This window comes from Salvelinus alpinus, chromosome 22, assembly GCF_045679555.1.
Source record: "Salvelinus alpinus chromosome 22, SLU_Salpinus.1, whole genome shotgun sequence".
Lineage (NCBI taxonomy): Eukaryota > Metazoa > Chordata > Actinopteri > Salmoniformes > Salmonidae > Salvelinus > Salvelinus alpinus.
This window is the reverse complement of record NC_092107.1, coordinates 36,128,561-36,153,903: the sequence shown is the minus strand read 5'-3', so window position 1 is coordinate 36,153,903 and position 25,343 is coordinate 36,128,561. Positions and strand designations below refer to the sequence as shown.

Genomic DNA, 25,343 nt, shown 5'->3' with positions numbered 1-25,343 from the left:
CTATAGTTTACGCTTTCAGTACTAGATTCATTCTCTGATCCTTTGATTGGGTGGACAACATGTTAGTTCACGCTGCAAGAGCTCTAATAGTTTGAAGGACATTCTCCAGAAGTTATCATAATTACTGTGTAAGTCTATGGAAGGAGGTGAGAACCATGAGCCTCCTAGTTTTGTATTGAAGTCAATGTACCCAGAGGAGGACAGAAGCTAGCTGTCCTCCGGCTGCTACATCATGGTGCTACCCTACAGAGTGCTGTTGAGGCTACTGTGGACATTAATTGCAAAACAGTGTGTTTTAATAATCAATTATTTGGTGACGTGAATATTTTGTGTATAGTTTCTTTGTAAATGCTAAGTTTTTATGTTTCAATATTTAAAAAAAAAAATATTCACTACGGAGGATGGTCCTCCCCTTTCTCATCTGCTCTGTACACATGCTGTTCTCTGCTTGCATGCTGTTCTCCTGACAGGACAGATTTGCAGGTGCTCATCGGTGTTGTCTCAGGGATTAGGCCTGTAGAAATTACTCCTACCGACATCCCAGTCTCAGCCGTTACACATGTTTAGTAACTGTTAGCACAATGTCTGACATTCTGACAATGGCATATGCAGTGCTTGACCTGGACTGAAATAGGTCCCGGTACTCATTTGGGGTGCCGGTACTGTTTATATTTAGGTACAGGAACACCTCAATCTTTTTGGAGCTAATATTCTACAGGAGGTGCCAAACTCAAGCAGAAGAAAATGTGAGGTGCTGGTACTCAGTTTCGGTGAGCTCCTGCCCAAGTGAAGTACTGGGCATATGTATAGTACTGCACATAGAAGCTACAACTTCTAATTGATATCTCTGTCTCTGTTTCAGGCACATGGGTAACGTTTGGCAGTCAGATTACAGATGAGGTAAGAATATAATTTCCTAATGTTTTTCTACTTGGTTTTATGGAGATAGGAAATGTGTACAGTCTTTGCCTCTGGTATTTACTGCTCTACAACAACTTTACACTTTAGCAGACACAAAGTTAACTATGAATCAGAGTGTACTCTGGGTAAAATCTCTTTGGTTCAGTTAGTGTCAAAACTTTTTTTATTTATTTAACCTTTATTTAAGTAGGCAAGTCAGTTAAGAAAAAATTATTATTTACAATGACGGCCTATCACCAGAATGACCGGAGATATTTTGGACACTCACCTAATCTGACCAAAGAACTCATCATAAACTTTACATAAAAATACTTGTTGTATGGCAAATGAAAGATACACTGGTTCTTAAGTAGGCAAGTCAGTTTAGAACAAATTCTTATTTACAATGACGGCCTACACCGGCCAAACCCGGGCCAATTGTGCCGCCAATCTATGGGACTCCCATTCACGTCCGGTTTTGTGATACAGTACTGCAGTGTAATGTGTGGTAGGTGTATAGAAAAAACCCAGATATAAATACCTTTCAGCAGTTATCATACATGCCAACGATTTATGTGAATGATTCAAATCAAGAGGGTAATGAAGAAGAATTATTGGACAATTGCCTTATCAGAGTAAGACAAACTGAGGACAATGCATTGTTGCAATCACGTCAAAGAATCCCTCTCCTCACCTACAGTCCTATTTCAAGGTCGATCAAAGATGTGGTTAATAGACACCCGAGGTTTTGCTATAAGAGACTTTTACGGGATTGTTTACTCAGGTCAGATGTACCTACGGGAAAAAAACATCACATTTCATGTCTATTATTCCTGATGGTAATATCCCTTGTCACAACTGTGTCCACTGTGATGCCATGATCAGAGGGAACTCTCTTATCAATCCTCATTCCGGTGAGAGGATAAAGGTTTGAGTTAGAAAAACATGTAATACAAAAATCTGTTGTATATCTCCTTAAAACTTCTTATGGCTGAGATCCAGTTAACGGGATCGACTTGACAACAGCCAGTGAAAGTGTAGGGCGCCAAATTCAAACAACAGAAATCTCATAATTAAAATTACTCAAACATACAAGTATTTTAAACCATTTTAAAGATAAACTTGTTGTTAATCCCACCACAGTGTCCGATTTCAAAAAGGCTTTACGACGAAAGCACACCATCTGATTATGTTAGGTCAGTACCTAGTCACAGAAAAACACAGCCATTTTTCCAGCCAAAGAGAGGAGTCACAAAAAGCAGAAATAGAGATAAAACTAATCTCTAACCTTTGATTGTCTTCATCAGATGACACTCATAGGACTTCATGTTACACAATACATGTATGTTTTGTTCAATAAAGTTCATATTTATGTCCAAAAATCTTCATTTACATTGGCGCGTTATGTTCAGTAATGTTTTGCCTCCAAAACATCCGGTGATTTGGCAGAGAGCCACATCAATTTACAGAAATACTCATTATAAATGTTGATGAAAATACAAGTGTTATACATGGAATTTTAGATCCACTTCTCCTTAATGCAACCGCTGTGTCAGATTTCAAAAAAACCTTACGGAAAAAGCACACCATGCAATAATCTGAGTACGGCGCTCAGACACAAAAACAAGCCATACAGGTACCCGCCATGTTGTGGAGTCAACAGAAGTCAGAAATAGCATTATAAATATTCACTTACCTTTGATGATCTTCATCAGAATGCACTCCCAGGAATCCCAGTTCCACAATAAATGTTTGTTTTGTTCAATAAAGTCCATAATTAATGTCCAAATACCTCTTTTTTCTTTGTGCGTTTATTTCAAAAATCCAAATTCACGATGCACAGGCACACTTAGTCCAGACGAAAAGTCAAAAAATTCCATTACAGTTCGCAGAAACATGTCAAACGATGTATAGAATCAGTCTTTAGGATGTTTTTAACATAAATCTTCAATAATGTTTCAACAGGGGAATTCCTTTGTCTTTAGAAAGGAGAAGGAACGCAGCTACCTCTCACGGGGTCGCGCCTGAGTGAGCTCATGGCACTCTGCCAGACACTTGGTTGAAACAGCTCTCATTCCCTCATCCTTCACAGTAGAAGCCTGAAACAAGGTTCTAAAGACTGTTGACATCTAGTGGAAGCCTTAGGAAGTGCAATATGACTCCATAGACACTGTATATTTGACAGGCAAACCTACAAACCTCAGATTTCCCACTTCCTGGTTGGATTTGTTCTCAGGTTTTTGCCTGCCATCTGAGTTCTGTTATACTCACAGACATCATTCAAACAGTTTTAGAAACTTCAGAGTGTTTTCTATCCAAATCTACTAATAATATGCATATCTTAGCTTCTGGGCATGAGTAGCAGGCAGTTTACTCTGGGCACCTTATTCATCCAAGCTACTCAATACTGCCCCCAGCCATAAGTTTTAGAAACTTGCATAAGTGTTCCTGTAACTTGTATTATTTGGGTAAGACTAAACGTGAACTTAAGACAATGGTATGTGAGCATGAGAGCTCCATTCACAACCATGATGAAAAATGACCTGTTGCAGGACATTTCAACAGCCATGATCATGAACTGAGAGCCTTACGTTATGTGGGCATTTTATTGGTGAAGGCGCCACATAGGGGAGGAGTTAGGGATAAATTACTTCTCCAGAGAGAGACGTAATTGGATAGACCGCTTGGGAACTCCTGCCCCAGCAGGCCTCAATGAGGAATGGTATTATTATTTTTTTTGTAGTAGGTTCTAAATAGGCCATATATTTAGATAATGACATCATAATGTATTGTTTGTGTTTTCTTGTCTTTATTTGATGTTGATGTTTCCACCACAGCGCCCTCTGCTGGGATCTCTTGATCGGGACAATATTTATAATAATGCCCACCTGTGTGGTATTGTTGCATGGACACACTGTCACACAAACTCACACACACACACACACAAACACACATACACATACAAACACACATATATGCGTGCCATTGACATGCATACAGACAGACAGTTCTGCAGAAGGAACGTCCCACTGCACACACACACACACACACACGCACGCACGCACACACGCACGCACGCACGCACACACACACACACACACACACACACACACACACACACACACACACACACACACACACACACACACACACACACACACACACACACACACACACACACACACACACACACACACACACACACACACACACACACACACAGGCTTGCTTATAGGCTAAATAATCTGTGTCCTCATTGCCTTCCCCCTGGCTCCCCTCTCCCCAGGCTTCCCTCTCCCCTCTCCCCTGGCTCCCCTCTCCCCAGGCCCCCCTCTCCCCTCTCCCCTCTCCCCAGGCTCCCCTCTGCCCTGGCTCTCCTCTCCCCTCTCCCCAGGCCCCCCTCTCCCCAGGCCCCCCTCTCCCCTGGCTCCCCTCTCCCCAGGCCCCCGTCTCCCCTCTCCCCTGGCCCCCCTCTCCCCTGGTTCCCCTCTCCCCAGGCCCCCCTCTCCCCTGGCTCCCCTCTCCCCTGGCTCTCCTCCCCCTCTCCCCTGGCCCCTCTCTCCCCTGGCTCCCCTCTCCCCTGGCCCCTCTCTCCCCTGGCTCCCCTCTCCCCTCTCCCCTGGCCCCTCTCTCCCCTGGCTCTCCTCCCCCCTCTCCCCTGGCCTCTCTCTCCCCTGGCTCCCCTCTCCCCAGTCCCCCCTGGCTCCCCTCTCCCCTGGCTCCCCTCTCCCCTGGCTCCCCTCTCCCCAGGCCCCCCTCTCCCCTGGCTCCCCTGGCTCCCCTCTCCCCTGGCTCTCCTCTCCCCTGATTGTCTCTGATTGGGAACCATATTAAGGTTGACTGTTTTCACTGTTTGTTTGTGGGTGATTGTTGCCGTGTCTGTGATTGTTCACCATACGGTACTGTTTTCGTTCGTTTTGTTCCTGTTCGTGCGTTCATGTTTTTATGTTCTCAAGTTCAGGTCTGTTCACGTCGTTTTGTATTTTGTTTAAGTGTTCTTCTTTACGTCGCTTAAATAAATAAAATATGGATACATACCACGCTGCATATTGGTCCGATCCTTGCTCCTCCTCAGACGAGGAGGATTACGACGAGCGTTACAGAATCACCCACCACACTCGGACCAAGCAGCGTGGTAAGTGGCAGCAGCAGCAGGAGCAGCGATTGCAGGAATTATGGAATTGGGAGGAAATTCTGGACAGTGGGGGACCCTGGGCACAACCGGGAGAATATCGCCGCCCTCGTGAAGAGCTGGAGGCAGCTAAAGCCGAGAGGCGGTGGTATGAAGAGGCAGCACGGAGGCGAGGCTGGAAGCCTGAGAGTCAGCCCCAAAAATGTCTTGGGGGGTGGCTAAAAGGGAGTGTGGCGAAGTCAGGTAGGAGACCTGCGCCAACTCCCCGTGCTTACCGTGGAGAGCGAGAGTACGGGCAGACACCGTGTTATGCGGAAGAGCGCATGGTGTCTCCTGTACGTGTGTATAGCCCGGTGCGGTACATCCCAGCTCCACGTATCGGCCGGGCTAGATTGAGCATCGAGCCAGGTGCCATGAAGCCGGCTCAACGCGTCTGGTCTCCAGTGCGTCTCCTCGGGCCGGCATACATGGCACCAGCCTTACGCATGGTGTCCCCGGTTCGCCAACACAGCCCAGTGCGGGTTATTCCACCTCCCCGCAGTGGTCGGGCTACGGGGAGCATTCAACCAGGTAAGGTTGGTCAGGCTCGGTGCTCAAGGGAGCCAGTACGCCTGCACGGTCCGGTATATCCGGCGCCACCTCCCCGCCCCAGCCCAGTACCACCAGTGCCTAAACCACGCACCAGGCTTCCAGTGCGTCTCCAGAGCCCTGTTCCTCCTCCACGCACTCGCCCTGTGGTGCGTGTCTCCAGCCCGGTACCACCAGTTCCGGCACCACGCACCAAGCCTCCTGTGCGCCTCAGCCGGCCAGAGTCTGCCGTCTGCCCAGCGCCGTCTGCGCTGTCCGTCTGCTAAGCATATGTGGGAACTCCTTCAAAACTTGGAAAAGCATTCAGGGTGAAGGTGATTGAGAGAATGCCACGAGTGTGCAAAGCTGTCATCAAGTTAAAGGGTAACTATTTGAAGAATCTCAAATATAAAATATATTTTGATTTGTTTAACACTTTTTTTCATTTCAATCGACTGATTTCCTTATAGCAACTGTGACTCATTAAAATCTTCGAAATTGTTGCATGCTGGGTTTATATTTTTTGTTCAGTATATTTTTCAGCTGTTCATATGAATTCAGCACATGCTCCTCTGTAAAACCGAAGCAGCCTACAAAATGGACCGGTGGGAAAGCGTGCGGCCTCCATTCGCTATTCGTGTATGCAGATGACATGTCTTTTTTCCCCCACCCCTGTTCCTGTTCCTGTTCCTGTTCCTGTTCCTGTTCCTGCCCATTTGATAATGGGCCATTCTAAATCAAAACAAATGTTACATATTAGTGAAGAAGAGATTAGATTGAGAATAGTCTGATGGGTGAAAATATGATCACTTGATGAGAGAACAGCGGGTGCAGCCTGAGGCAAGGAACAGAAAGCAACCTTTTTTTCCCCACACGCATCCCATATTCAGTATGTTTGTATTTCTAACACATTCCAAGGTTTGTATCATTCACAACTAAAGTTGCCAAATTAATCTAAATCTAGCATACAGTATATAGGACCTGTTTCAAATGATCACTTTTATGCTCGACAAAGCCACTTCATAGACTCAGTCACTCCGTAATGGAACATTTTTTTTCTTTCTATTTTAGTCAGCTAAGTTCAATTATATTATTCTTACTATAAAATCATATAATATAAAATAATGGTACAGGACTTATAAACGTATCTTGTAAGCTAAATGAACAAGCCGACAGACTATGGCGTGGAGCATAGCCAGATAAGATAGGCTTACAGTGGATGTTCTTACATGTTCTGTTCTTCTGAAATACATCTTCTTCATATGATACTGTTTCTTGGGACCTGACTAAAATCAATAATGGATTTATTGTGATGGTGCATATTAAATTGATTTATTATACTTTTTTAAATGTAGATGTTCCAAGGGTGCACATCAGCAGCTTGTATTTGTGGAGGCTGCGAGATGTTAAACATGTTTATGTTAATTAATGGTCAATTACCGTGAGACAAGCAGTCTTTTGCATGACAAAAACCAGCTGACAAAATGTCATGACTGCCACAGCCCTTATCCCTGTTTCCATATTCTCCCCCATCACCTATCCACTGCATGTCTCCCACCCTACACTGTCCCCTATGGTTGGGGCTACAGGGTCCCTGTCTGTCTGACATCCCACCCACAACACACACAGCTGGCCCTGCTTACAGTACAGTCCCTGCTCTGTAGTCCAGTCCCTCTGCTCTCTGGTACAGTCCCTCTGCTCTCTGGTCCAGTCTCTCTGCTCTCTGGTCCAGTCCCTCTGCTCTCTGGTCTGGTCCCTCTGCTCTCTGGTCCCTCTGCTCTCTGGTCCAGTCCCTCTGCCCTCTGGTCCAGTCCCTCTGGTACAGTCCCTCTGGTACAGTCCCTCTGGTACAGTCGCTCTGCTCTCTGGTCCAGTCCCTCTGCTCTCTGGTCTGGTCCCTCTGCTCTCTGGTCCCTCTGCTCTCTGGTCCAGTCCCTCTGCCCTCTGGTCCAGTCCCTCTGGTCCAGTCCCTCTGGTCCAGTCCCTCTGGTACAGTCCATCTGGTACAGTCCCTCTGGTACAGTCCCTCTGCTCTCTGGTCCAGTCCCTCTGCTCTCTGGTCCAGTCCCTCTGCTCTCTAGTCCAGTGAAGTGGTGAAGTGAAATGAAAAAAATTACTTGTTTAAAAAAATTCAACAACAAAAAAAAACGGAAAAGTGATGCGTGCATATGTATTCACCACCTTTGTTATGAAGCCCCTAAATAAGATCTGGTGCTACAAATTACTTTCAGAAGTCACATAATTAGTTAAATATAGTCCACCTGTGTGCAATCTAAGTGTCACATGATCTGTCACACTATATATACACACCTGTTCTGAAAGGGCCCAGAGTCTGCAACACCACTAAGCAAGGGGCACCACCAAGCAAGCGGCACCATGAAGACCAAGGAGCTCTCCAAACAGGTCAGGTACATAGTTGTGGAGAAGTACAGATCAGGGTTGGGTTCTAAAAAAATATCCAAAACTTTGAACATCCCACGGAGCACCATTAAATCCATTATTAAAAAATGGAAAGAATATGGCACCACAGCAAACCTGCCGAGGGCCGCCCACCAAAACTCACAGACCAGGCAAGGAGGGCATTAATCAGAGAGGCAACAAAGAGACCAAAGATAACCCTGAAGGTGCTGCAAAGCTCCACAGCAGATATTGGAATATCTGTCCATAGGACCACTTTAAGCCGTACACTCCACAGAGCTGGGCTTTATGGAAGAGTGTCCAGAAAAAAATAAGCAAACATGTTTGCTGTTTGCCAAAAGGCATGTGGGAGACTCCCCAAACATATGGAAGAAGGTACTCTGGTCAGATGAGACTAAAATGTAGCTTTTTTTGGCCATCAAGGAAAATGCTATGTCTGGCGCAAACCCAATACCTCTCATCACCCCAAGAACATCATCATGTTTTTCATGGGCAGGGACTGGGAAACTGGTCAGAATTGAAGGAATGATGGATGGTGCTAAATACAGGGAAATTCTTGTGGGAAACCTGTTTCAGTCGTCCAGAGATTTGAGACTGGGACGGAGGTTCACCTTCCAGCAGGACAATGACGCCAAGCATACTGCTAAAGCAACACTCGAGTGGTTTAAGGGGAAGCATTTAAATGTCTTAGAATGGCACAGACCTCAATCCAATTTGAGAATCTGTGGTATGACTTAAAGATTGCTGTACACCAGCGGAACCCATTCAACTTGAAGGAGCTGGAGCAGTATTGTGTTGAAGTATGGACAAAAATCCCAGAAGCTAGATGTGCCAAGCTTATAGAGACATACCCCAAGAGACTTGCAGCTGTAATTGCTGCAAAAGGTGGCTCTACAAAGTATTGACTTTGGGGGGGGGTGAATAGTTGTGCACGCTCAAGTTTTCTGTTTTTTGTCTTATTTCTTGTTTGTTTCACAATAAAAAATATTTTGCATCTTCAAAGTGGTAGGCATGTTGTGTAAATCAAGTGATACAACCCCCCCCCAAAAATCCATTTTAATTCTAGGTTGTAAGGCAACAAAATAGGAAAAATGTCAAGGGGGGTGAATACTTTTGCAAGCCACTGTACCTCCCTACTTTATTTACAGGTTATGGAAAATGTGCTATTTTAGTATTTCTCCAGTAGGTTTCCTCAAGGAGAAAGCCTCCATTTATATGCCAAAGATAATAACACAAAAACACTACAGTGAATAGTATACTATTTACACCATAGTATAGTATTTCTTCATGTGGGCTGTAACAGGGGGACAATATGAAAAAACACAACACCTATTGTGTAACAAGGGGACAATATGGGCTTGACGGTGACTTGTGAGTTTGGGTTGGTGTTTGGCTCTGGGGGTTGCAGTAAGTAGACAGTAGGGAGGATCATGTGATGACAGTGCAGAGATTAGCAGTAATTGGATTTTTAAATTGCAGTGAGTGAATGTGATTATAAAGTCGTGTCAGAGTAACCATGACCTCGTCTTTCAGACTTTCTCTCTCTCCTTTTCTCCTTACATCTCCTTGTTTCTGTACTGCTCTCGTCTCCGTTTCCCTCTCATTCAATTAGCCTCTTCTTCTCTCTGAAACTCCTCCTTCCACCACACTCTTCCTCTCCTCCTTTCTATCAATACAATTCAATTCAATTTAAGGGCTTTACTGGCATGGGAAACATATGTTAACATTGCCGAAGCAAGTGAAGTAGATAATAAACAAAAGTGAAACCCTCTCTCTCTCTCTCTCTGCTGTGTTATACCAGAGAAGGTCATATTTCAGTTTATAGATAAACCCATTGACCTAATGCTGAAGACTACAGTTTTCACCTCGTGAAAAAAAAACAGGAGTAGCCAGTGTTCCAGCTCCATTCTGAGCAGCCAGTGTTCCAGTTCCATTCTGAGCAGCCAGTGTTCCAGCTCCATTCTGAGCAGCCAGTGTTCCAGCTCCATTCTGAGCAGCCAGTGTTCCAGCTCCATTCTGAGCAGCCAGTGTTCCAGCTCCATTCTGAGCAGCCAGTGTTCCAGCTCCATTCTGAGCAGCCAGTGTTCCAGCTCCATTCTGAGCAGCCAGTGTTCCATCTCCATTCTGAGCAGCCAGTGTTCCATCTCCATTCTGAGCAGCCAGTGTTCCAGCTCCATTCTGAGCAGCCAGTGTTCCAGTTCCATTCTGAGCAGCCAGTGTTCCAGCTCCATTCTGAGCAGTCAGTGTTCCAGCTCCATTCTGAGCAGCCAGTGTTCCAGCTCCATTCTGAGCAGCCAGTGTTCCAGCTCCATTCTGAGCAGCCAGTGTTCCAGCTCCATTCTGAGCAGCCAGTGTTCCAGCTCCATTCTGAGCAGCCAGTGTTCCAGCTCCATTCTGAGCAGTCAGTGTTCCAGTCCAGTGTTCCAGTTCCATTCTGAGCAGTCAGTGTTCCAGTCCAGTGTTCCAGCTCCATTCTGAGCAACAGTGTTCCAGTCCAGTGTTCCAGTTCCATTCTGAGCAGTCAGTGTTCCAGCTCCATTCTGAGCAACAGTGTTCCAGTCCAGTGTTCCAGTTCCATTCTGAGCAGCCAGTGTTCCAGTCCAGTGTTCCAGTTCCATTCTGAGCAGTCAGTGTTCCAGCTCCATTCTGAGCAGCCAGTGTTCCAGCTCCATTCTGAGCAGCCAGTGTTCCAGTTCCATTCTGAGCAGCCAGTGTTCCATCTCCATTCTGAGCAGCCAGTGTTCCAGTTCCATTCTGAGCAGCCAGTGTTCCAGCTCCATTCTGAGCAGTCAGTGTTCCAGCTCCATTCTGAGCAGCCAGTGTTCCAGCTCCATTCTGAGCAGCCAGTGTTCCAGCTCCATTCTGAGCAGCCAGTGTTCCAGCTCCATTCTGAGCAGCCAGTGTTCCATCTCCATTCTGAGCAGCCAGTGTTCCAGCTCCATTCTGAGCAGCCAGTGTTCCAGCTCCATTCTTCTGTTTATTTATTTTTAATCCCTCTCTCCTCTTTCATCCGACGGGTTAGATTGTCCGCTCTCACGCACACACACACACACACACTCACACACACACCAGGGTTTGGATCCTTGCCTAACTTCTAGCCGCAGAGATAATGTTAAGAGAGTTGACGGACAGATCCTCAGCGGGGTAGAGGAGATTGGATTAGCGAACTCTGTTCGTGGCAACGCTTCCAAAGTCCTATACAACTCAAATAGGGAGAGGGTTACTCACACACAGACACACACACTCTCAGTCTCACACACAGACACACACACTCTGTCTCACACACATACACACACACTCCCAGTCTCACACACAGACACACACACTCTCAGTCTCACACACAGACACACACACTCTGTCTCACACACACACACTCAGTCTCACACACAGACACACACACTCTGTCTCACACACAGACACTCACACTCCCAGTCTCACAAAGAGACACACACACATTTGCTCTCACACCGCTGCAGTGAGAAATTATAGCAAATTCACATTGCAATAAGCGCACTATAAAAGAGAATTTAATCTGGGAACAATTCAGCCTTATGATGTGTGATCTGCAGTCTGGGTGAATCAGTGTAAAGTCTGCTGCCTCATCCTGCTATGCTGACACACAGACACACTGGAGAGAGGAACAGCTCAGCTCTCTAGAGAGGGACAACTATAGAAGCAGACTAGAAACACTGTCTACAGTATCCTGGAAGAGAGAAGGAAGACAGTGGAACTGAGAGGAGGAGCAGAGCCAGACATAAATAGTGTTTCTACCAACCAAACAGCATTATGATGTTAGATGGATTAAATCCTGGCTGTTAACCAGGGGTTCCTACATCTGATGATGATAACGACGATGACGATGAGAATGTGTGTATGTTTAAGTGTTGAGTGTGATGTGATGTGTGTGTGTGTGTGACATCTTTGACCTCTGACCTCTGTGTGTTTTCCCAGGTGGCCGAGCAGCTGATGACCATAGCGTATGAGAGTGGGGTCAATCTGTTTGACACAGCGGAGGTGTACGCTGCTGGAAAGTGAGTCAGGATATAGTAAAACTCTTTATATCACTTCACTGTAATAGCAAGTGGTGGTCGGCTATGTGATACTGAGCACTGAGAGGAGTTGTGACACTTTTTTGCATTGCTTTTCAGAGCTGAAGCCATATTGGGTAATATCATCAAAAAGAAGTCCTGGAGGTAGGCCACTGTGTGTGTGTGTGTGTGTGTGTGTGTGTGTGTGTGTGTGTGTGTGTGTGTGTGTGTGTGTGTGTGTGTGTGTGTGTGTGTGTCTTGTCAGCAATTTTGTTTTCCTAAACTCCCCCTCATAACCAGATTCACTTAAGCACTTCCTGTCTCTGTAATCATGTTGACTGGCAGATGCTTCCAGAAGGCTGGAAGCCGCTGAGAGTTCCATGGTAGGGCCAGGAATTGATAGAAGTTTTCTCCTTTTGAAGATTTGGTTTTCCTTCAAACTTTCATTATTGATTGACATGCTCTTTCTGTGAGTTGACAGTTGCTTACAGAAGGAACTGAAGTTTAGAGAGAAGCAGGAGGGCAAGAGGAAGGGGGGGAGAAGATGAAGAGACTCCAACAGAGATTCACACACACTTCCTCCCTTCACACACTTCCTCCCTTCACACACTTCCTCCCTTCACACACTTCCTCCCTTCACACACTTCCTCCCTTCACACACTTCCTCCCTTCACACACTTCCTCCCTTCACACACTTCCTCCCTTCACACACTTCCTCCCTTCACACACTTCCTCCCTTCACACACTTCCTCCCTTCACACACTTCCTCCCTTCACAAACTTCCTCCCTTCACACACTTCCTCCCTTCACACACTTCCTCCCTTCACACACTTCCTCCCTTCACACACTTCCTCCCTTCACACACTTCCTCCCTTCACACACTTCCTCCCTTCACACACTTCCTCCCTTCACACACTTCCTCCCTTCCCCTGCAGTTCCTCTCAGTAAATCTGTTACATAAGCAGTCTGTTTCCCAATGGGGGTAACTGATCTTATACCACTATAAAGCGTCCCACTATAAACATTCCCCCCAATTACACCCCAGGAACATCAAAAGGGATCCTCACACAACTGACCACTACTTAACATTAGACCATTAACCACTACTTAACATTATACCACTGACCACTACTTAACATTAGACCACTGACCCCTACTTAACATTAGACCACTGACCACTACTTAACATTAGACCACTGACCCCTACTTAACATTAGACCACTGACCCCTACTTAACATTAGACCACTGACCACTACTTAACATTAGACCACTGACCCCTACTTAACATTAGACCACTGACCACTACCTTAACATTAGACCACTGACCACTACCTTAACATTAGACCACTGACCACTACTTAACATCAGACCACTGACCACTACTTAATATTAGACCATTAACCACTACTTAACATTAGACCACTGACCACTACTTAACATCAGACCACTGACCACTACTTAACATTAGACCACTGACCACTACTTAACATTAGACCACTGACCCTTACCTTAACATCAGACCACTGACCCCTACCTTAACATCAGACCACTGACCACTACTTAACATTAGACCACTGACCACTACTTAACATCAGACCACTGACCACTACTTAACATTAGACCACTGACCACTACTTAACATTAGACCACTAACCCCTACCTTAACATCAGACAACTGACCACTACTAAACATTAGACCACTGACCCCTACCTTAACATCAGACAACTGACCACTACTTAACATTAGACCACTGACCACTACTTAACATCAGACCACTGACCACTACTTAACATTAGACCACTGACCACTACTTAACATTAGACCACTAACCCCTACCTTAACATCAGACAACTGACCACTACTTAACATTAGACCACTAACCCTTACTTAACATTAGACCATTAACCACTACTTAACATTATACCATTAACCCCTACTTAACATCAGACCATTAACCGTTACTTAACATTAGACCACTGACCCCTACTTAACATTAGACCACTGACCCCTACTTAACATCAAACCATTAACCCTTACTTAACATCAGACCACTGACCGCTACTTAACATTAGACCACTGACCACTACTTAACATTAGACCACTGACCACTACTTAACATCAGACAACTGACCACTACTAAACATTAGACCACTGACCCCTACCTTAACATCAGACAACTGACCACTACTTAACATTAGACCACTGACCACTACTTAACATCAGACCACTGACCACTACTTAACATTAGACCACTGACCACTACTTAACATTAGACCACTAACCCCTACCTTAACATCAGACAACTGACCACTACTTAACATTAGACCACTAACCCTTACTTAACATTAGACCATTAACCACTACTTAACATTATACCATTAACCCCTACTTAACATCAGACCATTAACCGTTACTTAACATTAGACCACTGACCCCTACTTAACATTAGACCACTGACCCCTACTTAACATCAAACCATTAACCCTTACTTAACATCAGACCACTGACCGCTACTTAACATCAGACCACTGACCCCTACTTAACATCAGACCACTGACCGCTACTTAACATCAGACCACTGACCGCTACTTAACATCAGACCACTGACCCCTACTTAACATCAGACCACTGACCCCTACTTAACATCAGACCACTGACCCCTACTTAACATCAAACCATTAACCCTTACTTAACATCAGACCACTGACCGCTACTTAACATCAGACCACTGACCCCTACTTAACATCAGACCACTAACCCCTACTTAACATCAGACCACTAACCCCTACTTAACATTAGACCACTGACCCCTAAGTGCCTATTTGAATGTTCCATCTGTATATAAGTGCCTATATGTGTGTCCCATGCCTTCCTGTGTTGCGTGTGCGTGTGTGTGTGTGTGTGTGTTTGCCTCTGTACCTCTTTGTGTCTATATAGAGTGAATGATTGAATTCATTTATTCATTAAATTGTATTTTTGTGTCAAATTGCTACTTGGCAGTCCATCCCTTATGGGATTGATGGCAACAGAAACAAATATAAAAATTAATGGAAAAAAATCTCTACATCATAGCTATAATTATAGCAGTAAAAATAATACAAATAAATACATACAGAAAAATAAAGCGGAAAGCGTTTTAACCCGGTCTGGCACACAGAGAAGTTTCAAGTGTGACAGAGGCCTACACACAATCTACAGTATATTCATACATGCCCTTTGCTATATATCTGGAGCTAAATATTTTTTACTATTTAATTATAATTAGCCTTTTTCTTTTATTCCAGGCTTTATTTAAAAATTCAGCAAACGGAAATACACAATGGAAAAACAACCATTTCAGTATCTCCTCATCGCTCAGCCACATAATGCCAGGGTATATCTGGTGGTCTGTCTCCTCATCGCTCAGCCACATAATGCCAGGGTATATCTGGTGGTCTGTCTCCTCATCGCTCAGCCACATAATGCCAGGGTATATCTGGTGGTCTGTCTCCTCATCGCTCAGCCACATAATGCAAGGGTATATCTGGTGGTCTGTCTCCTCATCGCTCAGCCACATAATGGTAGAAAGGGCAATAGAGGATAAAATGAGTTTCATTCTCTATTTCTCCGAGGTCACAATAGTTACATGGTCTTTCCACTTCCATTTCACCACAATACAGACCTGTTTCAATACGCATATATCCCTGATCTGACCTGTTTCAATACGCAGAGACAATATCCCTGATCTGACCTGTTTCAATACGCAGAGGCAATATCCCTGATCTCACCTGTTTCAATACACAGAGGTAATATCCCTGATCTGACCTGTTTCAATACACAGAGGCAATATCCCTGATCTTACCTGTTTCAATACACAGAGGAAATATCCCTGATCTGACCTGTTTCAATACACAGAGGCAATATCCCTGATCTGACCTGTTTCAATACTCAGAGGCAATATCCCTGATCTGACCTGTTTCAATACACAGAGGCAATATCCCTGATCTGACCTGTTTCAATACGCAGAGATAATATCCCTGATCTGACCTGTTTCAATACACAGAGGCAATATCCCTGATCTGACCTGTTTCAATACACAGAGGAAATATCCCTGATCTGACCTGTTTCAATACGCAGAGGCAATATCCCTGATCTGACCTGTTTCAATACACAGAGGAAATATCCCTGATCTGACCTGTTTCAATACGCAGAGGCAATATCCCTGATCTGACCTGTGTCAATACGCAGAGACAATATCCCTGATCTTCCCTGTGCACATAATGATCTCTTGCTTTTAGGGAGGTTATACATAATATATCTCTCACACACCAATTCACCCTTAACCAAACAAAATCAAATCAAATTATTAAATTTGCGTCGAAAACAACAGGTGAAATGTTTACTTTTACAAACCCTTTAACCAACAATGCAGTTTTAAGAAAAGAAAGTTAAGAAAATAAATACTAAATAAACTAAAAAAGAAAAGAAAGTAACATAATAAAATATACAATAATACATAATAAAGCTATTCTCAATTTGTTCAAAAGGTTCTAAAATTAGTTTTATGATTAATCTCCTCCAGCCACTTCTTTTCATATTGTATCATCAGTTTTTTAAAGTTTTTTTAAAGCATCTGTGTCTCCCTTAATTTGGTTTTCGCACAAATGTTCACAGTCAGACTGTTGGACAAGTTCAGTCATTTCAGTTGCCCAGGCTGAACACGCTATGGAGAGAATCCCATGAATGAAAAAAAAGTTTGGTAGCTATTCTGAAAATTGGCATATCCAACAGTCTATTCATGCCTGTGTGTGTGTGTGTGTGTGTGTGTGTGTGTGTGTGTGTGTGTGTGTGTGTGTTATATACACTGAACAAAAATATAAACGCAACATGTAAACTCTTGGTTCCGTGTTTCATGAGCTGAAATGAAACGTCCCAGAAATGTTCCATACGCACAAAAAGCTTATTTCTCACAAAATGTTGTGCAAAAATGTGTTTAAATCCCTGTTAGTGAGCATTTCTCCTTTGCCAAGATAATCCATCCACCTGACAGGTGTGGCATATCAAGAAGCTGATTACACAGCATGATAATTACAGAGGTGCACCTTGTGCTGGGGATAATAAAAGGCCTCTAAAATGTGCAGTTTTGTCACTCAACAAAATGCAACAGATGTCTCATGTTGTGAAGTTGGCATGCTGACTGCAGGAATGTCCACCAGAACTGGTGCCATAGAGTTGAATGTTCATTTCTCAACCATAAGCCGCCTCCAACGTCTTTTTAGAGAATTTGTCAGTATGTCGAACCTGCCTCACGACCACAGATCACATCTAACCACGCCAGCCCAGGACCTCCACATGCGGCTTCTTCACCTGCGGGATCGTCTGAGACCAGTCACCCAGACAGCTGATGAAACTGTGGATTTGCACAACCAAAGAATTTCTGCACAAACTGTCAGAAACCGTCTCAGGGAAGCTCATCTGTGTGCTCGTCGTCCTCACCAGGGTCTTGACCTGACTGCAGATCGGCGTCGTAACCGACTTCAGTGGGCAATGCTCATCTTCAATGGCCACTGGCATGCTGGAGATGTGTGCTCTTCACGGATGAATCCCAGTTTCAACTGTACTGGGCAGATGGCATACAGCTTGTATGGTGCCATGTGGGCGAGCAATTTGCTGATGTCAACGATGTGACCATAACGCCTCATTGTGGCAGTGGGGTTGTGGTATGGGCAGGCATAAGCTACGGACAACTAACACAATTGCATTTTATTGATGCCAATTTTAATGCAGAGAGATACTGTGACGAGATCCTGAGGCCCATTGTTGTGCCATTCATCCACCGCCATCACCTCATGTTTCATCATGATAAAGTACGCCAGCATGTCGCAAGGATCTGTACACTATTTCTGGAAGCTGAAAATGTCCCTGCGTACTCACCAGACATCCCGTTGAGCATGTTTTGGATGATCTGGATCGACGTGTACGACAGCGTGTTCCAGTTCCCCGCCAATATCCAGCAACTTCACACGGACATTCCACAGGCCGTAATCAGCAGCCTGATCAACTGTATGCGAAGGTGATGTGTCGCTCCTCATGAGACAACTGGTGGTCACACCAGATACTAACTACCTTTTGTTAAGGCATCTGTGACCAACAGATGCATATCTGTATTCCCAGTCATGTGAAATCCATAGATTAGGACCTAATGCATTTATTTCCATTGACTTATTTCCTTATATGAACTGTAACTCAGTAAAATCTTTGAAATTGTTGCATGTTGTGTCTATCGTTTTGTTTGTGCGTATAGTTCTGTCTGTCTGTCTGTCTGTCTGTCTGTCTGTCTGTCTGTCTGTCTGTCTGTCTGTCTGTCTGTCTGTCTGTCTGTCTGTCTGTCTGTCTGTCTGTCTGTCTGTCTGTCTGTCTGTCTGTCTGTCTGTCTGTCTGTCTGTCTGTCTGTGCGTTTACGTGCGTGTGTGTGTGTGTTATACATATAGAAATATGTCTCTCTGTATCTCCTGGTCTTGTTGATGTGACCTAGCTGTTATGTCACAATGTTCTGTCATTGCAGTTGGTTCCCTCCCTTTGTCATTACGTAACGGAACTGGTAAATACTCATTCCTGTCTGGCAGTACAGAATGTAGGACAGCAGCAGTTTCACTCATAGACCACAAGTCATTGACACTAATCGACATGGACATAATGACGGGAAAGGGAGGGAGAGAGGGTCAGACAATGTAGTTAGATAAACAAAATAGCCTTCTGTATCACTTTCATACCTGTCATCTCTATATTGATACCTGTCGTCTCTCTATTGATACCTGTCATCTCTATATTGATACCTGTCATCTCTCTATTGATAACTGTCATCTCTATATTGATAACTGTCATCTCTACATTGATAACTGTCATCTCTCTTTTGATACCTGTCATCTCTATATTGATACCTGTCATCTCTCTATTGATAACTGTCATCTCTCTATTGATAACTGTCATCTCTATATTGATACCTGTCATCTCTCTATTGATAACTGTCATCTCTATATTGATAACTGTCATCTCTACATTGATAACTGTCATCTCTCTTTTGATACCTGTCATCTCTATATTGATACCTGTCATCTCTCTATTGATAACTGTCATCTCTATATTGATAACTGGCATCTCTATATTGATAACTGTCATCTCTATATTGATACCTGTCATCTCTATATTGATACCTGTCATCTCTATATTGATAACTGTCATCTCTATATTGATAACTGTCATCTCTATATTGATAACTGGCATCTCTATATTGATAACTGTCATCTCTATATTGATACCTGTCATCTCTATATTGATAACTGTCATCTCTATATTGATAACTGTCATCTCTGTATTGATAACTGTCATCTCTATATTGATACCCTTCATCTCTATATTGATACCTGTCATCTCTATATTGACAACTGTCATCTCTATATTGATACCTGTCATCTCTCTATTGATAACTGTCATCTCTCTATTGATACCTGTCATCTCTCTATTGATACCTGTCATCTCTACATTGATAACTGTTATCTCTATATTGATACCTGTCATATCTCTATATTGATACCTGTCATATCTCTATTGATACCTGTCATCTCTCTATTGATAACTGTCATCTCTCTATTGATACCTGTCATCTCTCTATTGATAACTGTCATCTCTCTATTGATACCTGTCATCTCTATATTGATACCTGTCATCTCTATATTGATAACTGTCATCTCTATATTGATACCTGTCATCTCTATATTGATAACTGTCATCTCTATATTGATACCTGTCATCTCTATATTGATAACTGTCATCTCTATATTGATAACTGTCATCTCTCTATTGATACCTGTCATCTCTATATTGATACCTGTCATCTCTCTATTGATACCTGTCATCTCTATATTGATAACTGTCATCTCTATATTGATAACTGTCATCTCTATATTGATAACTGGCATCTCTATATTGATACCTGTCATCTCTATATTGATAACTGTCATCTCTACATTGATACCTGTCATCTCTATATTGATAACTGTCATCTCTATATTGATAACTGTCATCTCTCTATTGATAACTGTCATCTCTATATTGATAACAGTCATCTCTATATTGATAACTGTTGTCTCTACATTGCTAACTGTCATCCCTATATTGACAACTGTCGTTTCTCTCGAATTCTCTCCCTCCCTCTTCGTCTCTCTCTGTCCTCTCTCTCCCATCTCTCTTTCTCTCTATTTCTCTCTCTCATTTCTCTCTTATCTCTATTTCTCTCTCTCTCTCATCTCTCTCTCCTCTGTCTTTCTCTCTCTCTCTCTCTCTCTCTCTCTCTCTCTCTCTCTCTCTCTCTCTCTCTCTCTCTCTCTCTCTCTCTCTCTCTCTCTCTCTGTCCTCTCTCTCTCCATCTCTTTTTCTTTCAATTTCTCTTTCTCTCACTCTCTTCCTCTCTCTCTCCTCTCTAACTCTCTCCTCCTCTCCTCTCTCTCTCTTCCTCTCCCTCTTCCTTTCTGTCTCTTCCTCTCTTTCACTCCCTCTCCCTTTTCTCTCTCTCTCTGTCTCTCTCTTTCTCCCCCTCTCCTCTTCTCTCTCTCTCTCTCTCTCTCTCTCTCTCTCTCTCTCTCTCTCTCTCTCTCTCTCTCTCTCCCTCTCCCTCTCCCTCTCCCTCTCCCTCTCCCTCTCTCTATCCCTCTTCCTCTCTCTCTAGACGATCAAGTCTGGTCATCACTACCAAGCTGTACTGGGGAGGAAAGTAAGTGCCTGTTCAAAAAGTCTTAACTATGTTTCAAATACTGCAGAGCTCAGCTCTTACACAAACACCTACATGACTTTTCTTTCTCTGCTTCTGTACCTCTTTTCTGTTAATATCCTGTCATACTCTCTGTTCTGCTGACTGGGGGACATTGTCTGATACCACACACCCAAGCGTACACACACACACACACACACACACACACACACACACACACACACACACACACACACACACACACACACACACACACACACACACACACACACACACACACACACACACACACACACACACACACACACACACACACATTGCAGAGGTTTTAGATACATGCAGTATAGTTACATGGTACATGCAGTGGCAGTCATCCAGCTGAGAGTAGTGATGAAGGTTAAGGAGTAGGTTATTTCTTCCCTCCGTCAACGTTCCCTCAGTCATCCTTCATCACTATGTATTCCTCTGTCCTTCATCACTATGTATTCTTCCATCCTTCATCACTATGTATTCATCCGTCCTTCATCACTATGTATTCATCCATCCTTCATCACTATGTATTCATCCATCCTTCATCACTATGTATTCCTCCATCCTTCATCACTATGTATTCATCCATCCTTCATCACTATGTATTCCTCCATCCTTCATCACTATGTATTCCTTCATCACTATGTATTCCTCCATCCTTCATCACTATGTATTCCTCCATCCTTCATCACTATGTATTCATCCATCCTTCATCACTATGTATTCATCCATCCTTCATCACTATGTATTCCTTCATCACTATGTATTCATCCATCCTTCATCACTATGTATTCATCCATCCTTCATCACTATGTATTCCTTCATCACTATGTATTCCTCCGTCCTTCATCACTATGTATTCCTCCATCCTTCATCACTATGTATTCATCCATCCTTCATCACTATGTATTCCTCCATCCTTCATCACTATGTATTCCTCCATCCTTCATCACTATGTATTCATCCATCCTTCATCACTATGTATTCTTCCATCCTTCATCACTATGTATTCCTCCATCCTTCATCACTATGTATTCATCCATTCTTCATCACTATGTATTCCTCCATCCTTCATCACTATGTATTCATCCATCCTTCATCACTATGTATTCCTCCATCCTTCATCACTATGTATTCCTCCATCCTTCATCACTATGTATTCCTCCATCCTTCATCACTATGTATTCCTCCATCCTTCATCACTATGTATTCATCCATCCTTCATCACTATGTATTCATCCATCCTTCATCACTATGTATTCATCCATCCTTCATCACTATGTATTCATCCATCCTTCATCACTATGTATTCATCCATCCTTCATCACTATGTATTCCTCCATCCTTCATCACTATGTATTCCTCCATCCTTCATCACTATGTATTCCTTCATCACTATTTATTCCTCCATCCTTCATCACTATGTATTCCTCCATCACTATGTATTCCTCCATTCTTCATCACTATGTATTCCTCCATCACTATGTATTCCTCCATCCTTCATCACTATGTATTCATCCATCCTTCATCACTATGTATTCATCCATCCTTCATCACTATGTATTCATCCATCCTTCATCACTATGTATTCATCCATCCTTCATCACTATGTATTCCTCCATCCTTCATCACTATGTATTCATCCATCCTTCATCACTATGTATTCCTCCATCCTTCATCACTATGTATTCCTCCATCACTATGTATTCCTCCATCCTTCATCACTATGTATTCCTCCATCCTTCATCACTATGTATTCCTCCATCACTATGTATTCCTCCATCCTTCATCACTATGTATTCCTCCGTCCTTCATCACTATGTATTCCTCCATCCTTCATCACTATGTATTCCTCCATCCTTCATCACTATGTATTCCTCCATCCTTCATCACTATGTATTCATCCATCCTTCATCACTATGTATTCATCCATCCTTCATCACTATGTATTCCTCCATTCTTCATCACTATGTATTCCTCCATTCTTCATCACTATGTATTCCTCCATCCTTCATCACTATGTATTCCTCCATTCTTCATCACTATGTATTCCTCCATCCTTCATCACTATGTATTCCTTCATCACTATGTATTCCTCCGTCCTTCATCACTATGTATTCATCCGTCCTTCATCACTATGTATTCATCCATCCTTCATCACTATGTATTCCTCCATCCTTCATCACTATGTATTCATCCATCCTTCATCACTATGTATTCATCCATCCTTCATCACTATGTATTCATCCATCCTTCATCACTATGTATTCCTTCATCACTATGTATTCATCCATCCTTCATCACTATGTATTCCTCCATTCTTCATCACTATGTATTCCTCCATCCTTCATCACTATGTATTCCTCCATCCTTCATCACTATGTATTCCTTCATCACTATGTATTCCTCCATCCTTCATCACTATGTATTCCTTCATCACTATGTATTCATCCGTCCTTCATCACTATGTATTCATCCATCCTTCATCACTATGTATTCCTCCATCCTTCATCACTATGTATTCCTCCGTCCTTCATCACTATGTATTCCTTCATCCTTCATCACTATGTATTCATCCATCCTTCATCACTATGTATTCCTTCATCACTATGTATTCATCCGTCCTTCATCACTATGTATTCATCCATCCTTCATCACTATGTATTCCTCCATCCTTCATCACTATGTATTCCTCCGTCCTTCATCACTATGTATTCCTTCATCCTTCATCACTATGTATTCATCCATCCTTCATCACTATGTATTCCTCCGTCCTTCATCACTATGTATTCCTTCATCCTTCATCACTATGTATTCCTCCATTCTTCATCACTATGTATTCCTCCATCCTTCATCACTATGTATTCCTCCATCCTTCATCACTATGTATTCCTCCATTCTTCATCACTATGTATTCCTCCATTCTTCATCACTATGTATTCCTCCATTCTTCATCACTATGTATTCCTCCATTCTTCATCACTATGTATTCATCCATCCTTCATCACTATGTATTCCTCCATCCTTCATCACTATCTATTCATCCATCCTTCATCACTATGTATTCCTCCATTCTTCATCACTATGTATTCCTCCATTCTTCATCACTATGTATTCATCCATCCTTCATCACTATGTATTCCTCCATTCTTCATCACTATGTATTCCTCCATTCTTCATCACTATGTATTCCTCCATTCTTCATCACTATGTATTCCTCCATTCTTCATCACTATGTATTCCTCTGTCCTTCATCACTATGTATTCATCCATCCTTCATCACTATGTATTCATCCATCCTTCATCACTATGTATTCCTCCATTCTTCATCACTATGTATTCATCCATCCTTCATCACTATGTATTCCTCCATCCTTCATCACTATGTATTCATCCATCCTTCATCACTATGTATTCCTCCATCAATATGTATTCCTCCATCCTTCATCACTATTATTCATCCATCCTTCAGCAGGAGAAGGAAAGGAGTTGACGGAACACAGACTCTAAACACTCACTCACAGATAATTACTGTACATAACACACACGCACACACACACACACACACACACACACACACACACACACACACACACACACACACACACACACACACACACACACACACACACACACACACACACACACACACAGACAGAAACACACAGAAGTGGGCAAGCACTGAGAAGGTTGATTATCAGCAGTGAGCAGAGAAACAGAGTTGAACGTGTTGACCTTCTGTCCTGTCTGTGCCCACAGGGCAGAGACTGAAAGAGGCCTTTCAAGGAAACACATTATTGAAGGTAAGGCCACACAGCACACACACACACACACACACACACCCTATCTCACCCCGTCTCACCCGGTCTCATCCGTCTCACCCCTATGAACTGTATTGATTGATATCTCCTCTCCCCTCCTATGTTTCCCCTCCTCCTCTCCCCTCTTCTCTCCTCCCCTCTTCTCTCCTCCCCTCCTCTCTCTCCCCTCCCCTCTTCTCTTCTCCCCTCCTCCTCTCCCCTCCCCTCTTCTCTTCTCCCCTCCTATGTTTCCCCCCCTCCTGTCCCCTCTTCTCTTCTCCCTTCCTCCTCTCCCCTCGTCTCCCCTCCCCCTCCCCTCCCCTCTTCTCCCCTCCTCCTCTCCCCTCTTCTCCCTTCCTCCTCTCTCCTCGTCTCCCCTCTTCTTCTCCCCTCCTCCTCTCCCCTCTTCTCCCTTCCTCCTCTCCCCTCGTCTCCCCTCCTCCTCTCCCCCTCCCCTCCTCTCTCCCCTCCTCCCTCCCCTCTTCTCCCCTCCTCCTCTCCCCTCTTCTCCCCTCCTCCTCTCTCCTCGTCTCCCCTCCTCCTCTCCCCTCCTCGTCTCCCCTCCTCCTCTCCCCTCGTCTCCCGTCCTCCTCTCCTCCTCTCCCCTCCCCTCTTCTCTTCTCCCCTCCTATGTTTCCCCCCCTCCTGTCCCCTATTCTCTCCTCTCTCTCTCTCCCCTCCTCTCTCTCCCCTCCCCTCCCCTCTCTCCTCTCTCTCCCC

The 25,343-nt window shown here is 43.7% G+C and overlaps 1 protein-coding gene across 2 annotated transcripts in view; it reads left to right on the top strand.

Annotated features, from left to right (window-relative positions):
• kcnab1a (potassium voltage-gated channel subfamily A regulatory beta subunit 1a) overlaps positions 1–25,343 on the top strand; it is a 160,121-nt gene that overhangs the window by 120,868 nt on the left and 13,910 nt on the right. For both annotated transcript variants that reach the window (XM_071360024.1, XM_071360025.1), the window contains exons 3-7: positions 863–900; positions 11,969–12,048; positions 12,166–12,210; positions 20,752–20,796; positions 24,583–24,626. In XM_071360024.1, coding sequence (XP_071216125.1) covers positions 863–900; positions 11,969–12,048; positions 12,166–12,210; positions 20,752–20,796; positions 24,583–24,626 — 252 coding nt within the window. The remainder of the gene's footprint in view (positions 1–862; positions 901–11,968; positions 12,049–12,165; positions 12,211–20,751; positions 20,797–24,582; positions 24,627–25,343) is intronic.